This window comes from Rutidosis leptorrhynchoides, chromosome 9 (assembly GCF_046630445.1).
Source record: "Rutidosis leptorrhynchoides isolate AG116_Rl617_1_P2 chromosome 9, CSIRO_AGI_Rlap_v1, whole genome shotgun sequence".
Classification (NCBI taxonomy): domain Eukaryota; kingdom Viridiplantae; phylum Streptophyta; class Magnoliopsida; order Asterales; family Asteraceae; genus Rutidosis; species Rutidosis leptorrhynchoides.
Genome location: NC_092341.1, coordinates 266845271 through 266849758, shown reverse-complemented (window position 1 = coordinate 266849758; position 4488 = coordinate 266845271). Strand labels below are relative to the sequence as shown.

At 36.5% G+C, this 4488-nt stretch overlaps 1 protein-coding gene across 1 annotated transcript; it reads left to right on the top strand.

Moving 5' to 3' along the window:
* Positions 1–214: 214 nt before the first annotated feature.
* LOC139866788 (uncharacterized) lies at positions 215–3066 on the top strand. The gene is made up of 6 exons (XM_071855076.1): positions 215–533; positions 1061–1281; positions 1661–1837; positions 1932–2022; positions 2102–2375; positions 2597–3066. The coding sequence occupies exons 1-6, from the start codon at positions 265–267 to the stop codon at positions 2915–2917; spliced, it is 1353 nt and encodes a 450-aa protein (XP_071711177.1). The 5' UTR covers positions 215–264; the 3' UTR covers positions 2918–3066.
* Positions 3067–4488: the final 1422 nt, after the last annotated feature.

Sequence of the window (4488 nt, the reverse complement as noted above, 5' to 3'; positions counted from 1 at the left end):
CAACACTAAACATGCTTTACAGTGTTGTACAGTACAACATCTTAGTGCATGTTTGGTGGTGTACGGATAAAACTGGTAGCGTACGAATCACTCTAGGAGTGAAAGAGGTAGTTTTTTAAAGTACAAGGACCGAATTGAAAATAAACAACCGAGAGTCCCAAACCCGCTTAAAATCCCAATAATAGGGTTTTCACATTTCAAACACGGCGACCTCATTTCAGTTCACTCCCAATTCAAACTTTTGATACTTCAATAATCAAATCAATGGCGGACGAAGCTCCGGCATCACAAAACCTAAATTCAACCGTCGATCAACCACCAGCTTCTGTCGATGCAACAATCGATTCAACAGGTCTAGGTGGCACAGCTTCTTCGTGTAACAACAATAGTGTCGTTGAAACTAAATCGGATGTAGTAGAAAGGGAAAATTCACTTGAGTACGCTGAAGAGTTGATGGAGAGAGGATCGAAGGCTAATAAGGAAGATGATTTTGCTGAATCCACTGATTGCTTCAGCCGTGCCCTAGAAATCAGGTTAGGGTTCTTCAAACCCTAATTTTATTTTTTCATATAGGATCAAAGTTATTTAAGTTATTTATTTTAATCAATTGTATATGGTATATGTTATGGAATGAAATGTTAAAATCATTATCATTTAACCGTTTGTTTTTGTTTATATTATTCTGAATATGAATTGCTACTTGCGCTGTAAATGTAATTTTGATTTTTTTTTTTTTCTTGAATTCAAACTGGTTATACTGTAATTATATAAAAAGATCAGCCAGCATGTCTCATAACTGTATGTCACATCAACATATAGTAATTTACTGAAGAATTATAGGAGCAAATGGTCGGTTTGGGGGTATGCAAAAATTATAAAAAATACAAGAAATTAAATGTGTGTTGTATTATAATAGACGGCCGGATTGTGAAAATTACTGTTCAGAAATGATAAAACATCTGCTGAATGGATATCATATAATAAAAAATGTTTAGCATATCTATTTTGATATACTTATGGTGCTATATGTTTGTTTTCTTTATTTTTTTTTCTTGGTTAGGGTTGCTCATTATGGCGAGCTTGCACCTGAATGCGTGAGAGCATATTATAAATATGGATGTTCACTACTTTACAAGGCTCAAGAGGAGTCTGACCCGTTGGTTTCAGGTTCTGTATCTAAGAAAGAGGTGAGTGCTGAACAAGGATCTTCCAAGGGTGAAGCTTCTGCTTCAAGTAATGCTAAAGAAGGGACTTCAAATCTTCAACAAGTGTCAGAAAATGGTTCGTAGCGCCACTGATAACTTTATTTATATATTCTAGCAGCTAACTCACACATTTTTCACCCTTAAGATCATAATCAGATAAACTCATAAACATTAATATGTGCACAAGCATACCTACTAAGAACAATTATCACTTTATAATTGATCAAACTATGGTGTGTTTTTCTGCATCTCTAATGTCTAATTTTTCTAGAGGCTCTATCTGTCTAAGTTGAATAAGATCAATGTCATATATTTTGATTAGTAGGATGTTGAATTGGGATTTCTTTTCGTTGACCAAGATAACAGTTATACTTGGTTGTTTGCTCCAGATTTTACAGGATATTTAGTTTTTTTTCTTCTTTTTTTCTTTTTTTCTTTTTTGGGTGATGATATAGGTGGTGGTGAGGAAGATGAAGATGATGAAGGAAGTGATGTTGAGGAGGATGAATCTGACCTGGATTTAGCATGGAAAATGCTTGATGTTGCAAGGGCAATCGCTGAAAAACAACCAGGTGATACGATGGAGAAAGTCGACATTCTTTCAGCGTTAGCAGAGGTTGCTTTGGAGAGAGGTATACATATTTTGTACACTGCATTTACTTTAATACACTAAGCGTACTGTTTATAAGATCATAATTTGTTGTTGTGTATGTGTTCATGTTGCAGAGGATGTTGAAACTTCCCTAAGTGATTATTTGAAAGCACTAGCAATGCTTGAACGCTTGGCTGAACCCGACAGTCGTCATATAGCCGAACTGTATCCTATAAAGAGATATTTGTTCTATAACGTCTTTGCACTGTTATATTTGATGCATTCCTTAATAGGTGAATTTCAGAAATTTCAGGATATGTTTGTGTCTAGAAATTGGTTCAAAGGGGGATGAGGCAATTCCATATTGCCAAAAGGCTATTTCAGTTTGCAAGTCTCGTTTGCAGCGCCTCATGAATGAAATCGAAAGTTCCTCGGCTTCTATTGTGCCTACCGATGCTGACTCAGCGGGCCCTCTTGGTCGACAGTCTTCATGCGCTTCACAAACTACCGACTCTGTTGCTGAAAAAGAAAAAGAGATTGAAACTCTTACTGGTCTTTCAAGCGAACTTGAAAAGAAAGTAAGCCTTAGATTTGCCATTTTTATATTCTCTGTGTTTCTTCCAGTGTTGCAGAACTCAGAATTACTCAGTGAGTACTCGGTCAACCTTGATCAAAACTTGGTCAAATTCTTTCAAAGTCAAACTTGGTCAACATTCGCGTACTCCCCGAGTAGTGATTTTTGCAACCTTGGTTTCTTTTTTTATTGATTAATCTGAATTTATTATTGTGAAATTTGCAGTTGGAAGATTTGCAGCAGGCTGTGTCAAACCCATCGTCTATACTTTCTGATATTCTGGGAATAATGGCTGCTAAAGGTAAAGGTGGTCAAACTTCTGGTGATGGTGGGTTGACTTCTTCACGAATTGGTACTGCCAACAGCTCGGGATTTGAATCGCCAACTGTTTCAACTGCACACACAAATGGCAGTTCTGGAGTAACGCATCTTGGGGTTGTTGGGAGGGGAGTTAAGCGAGTGAATATGAGTTCAGTTACTACAGAGTATACTGCAACTAAAAAGCCTGCACTTGACCCGTCTGCAGACGCTGGTGGCAGTTCTTGAATGTTTTGTTTAATTTAGCTAATATACTTAACAACTGAGTACTCGCTTATGATTTTTTATTTTTTCTTGTTGTTATTGGTTGGTCATGACCGTTTGTATCGACCCTTTTATATTTGTTTAATCTCATGCGGTAATGCAGTGTTTGATTATTAGGTAGTTTTGTTCCTGACGCTCCTAGGTAAAGAAACTTTATGATTAAAGTTGTCTTATGTTTAACCTAAATGCGCAAAAACATGTCCATCATTGCACCATATTTAAGTCCATGACTGTGAAGTGGAGTTGAGTCAGTTGGTGCATTTTTTGGTGACAAAGTGGATTTTTAACTATGACGCAACAATGGATTTTTAACTATGATGCAACAATGTAATGGAGTGAAAATAAATAGTGATGGTGTTAAGTTTGAGTGAGTGAAATTTTTTGGAGTGATATAGTAAAATATGATTAGAAGTTGAGTGAGGAAAAATAAATTAATAATGTAGGTATAAATATATGTTGCATTTTGATTGGCTTAAAGAAAAAGTAACACCTTCGTTTTTTTCCATTATCGGCTTGATTGACGCCTTGCCGGCGTCAGATCTGATGCCGCGACAGGGGCATTAGGGCGTCCGAGTTTGGCCACCTCACATGTCAACTCAGATTTTAGGCATTAGTCTGTTGGGGTGTCGCCCCATTAATGATGGTCTTATTGGAATAAAAGATGATAGTCAATTTTTCTCTTTTCATGTATTATTTCTCATAATTGCATGTTAAGTTATGATTCACCAATTATTATTATTTATTTTTTTTGGCCAAAAAGCGGGAAGTTTAATATAAAAGAACTACTCAGGCAAAGTGAATAGCCAAGCATTGCAAAGGTGGATCGACATGGATGAACATAAACAGTCTCAAAACCATTCGATCAAAACATGTGAATACAAAAATAAAATATACGGTAGCATATTAATTTCCTTAAAAAGCCAAAAAGCCATTCTTATCAGTAGCTCTTTAATTCCACAAGCTTTGCATTAGTCTCATGTTAATTTAGCCTTTTCATCCTTAGCTTCTTAAAGTAAATCCCATGATTGTGTCGACAATATATGATATTGATGACTCGGGCACATCTTTGCATTGACGAGCCATTGAAAAACTTTGCTCTTGATGTGTGTGACTAGTACTGTCCAACATGTGTACTTCCCATCTTGATGCGTGTGACTAGTACGGTCCAACATATGTACCAACCAAATCGCCCAAATTGTAGCCGGTCCAATTAAACCCCCAAACCCACTAGTTTCTATATTCATACCACAACTCCACTCTAAAGAAAACTCCACAATAGATGATGGCATAACTCAACTAATATTCCACCATTTGAACAATCTAGAGGTGCTCCTTATCCAAGCATTCAAAATGAGCACCTCTACATTCACAAGGCAGTGATGAGATTTTTCACTTCTTGGGGCATTCACATTAAAAATGAGCACCTCTACATTCATAGGGATATAGGTAAGTAAGGTAGTAATTCAATTTTGACATCGGAAGTGATCTCTTAACTTAAAAAATATCTACTCTCCAACTTGAAACAAGACCACCCG

Excerpts from the sequence above, each read along its gene's own strand:
- LOC139866788 (XM_071855076.1), top strand. The coding sequence starts at position 265 with ATGGCGGACGAAGCTCCGGCATCACAAAACCTAAATTCAACCGTCGAT. Across the intron at positions 1,282-1,660 it reads TCAACAAGTGTCAGAAAATG|GTGGTGGTGAGGAAGATGAA; the intron begins GTTCGTAGCGCC and ends GTGATGATATAG. Across the intron at positions 1,838-1,931 it reads AGAGGTTGCTTTGGAGAGAG|AGGATGTTGAAACTTCCCTA; the intron begins GTATACATATTT and ends TTCATGTTGCAG.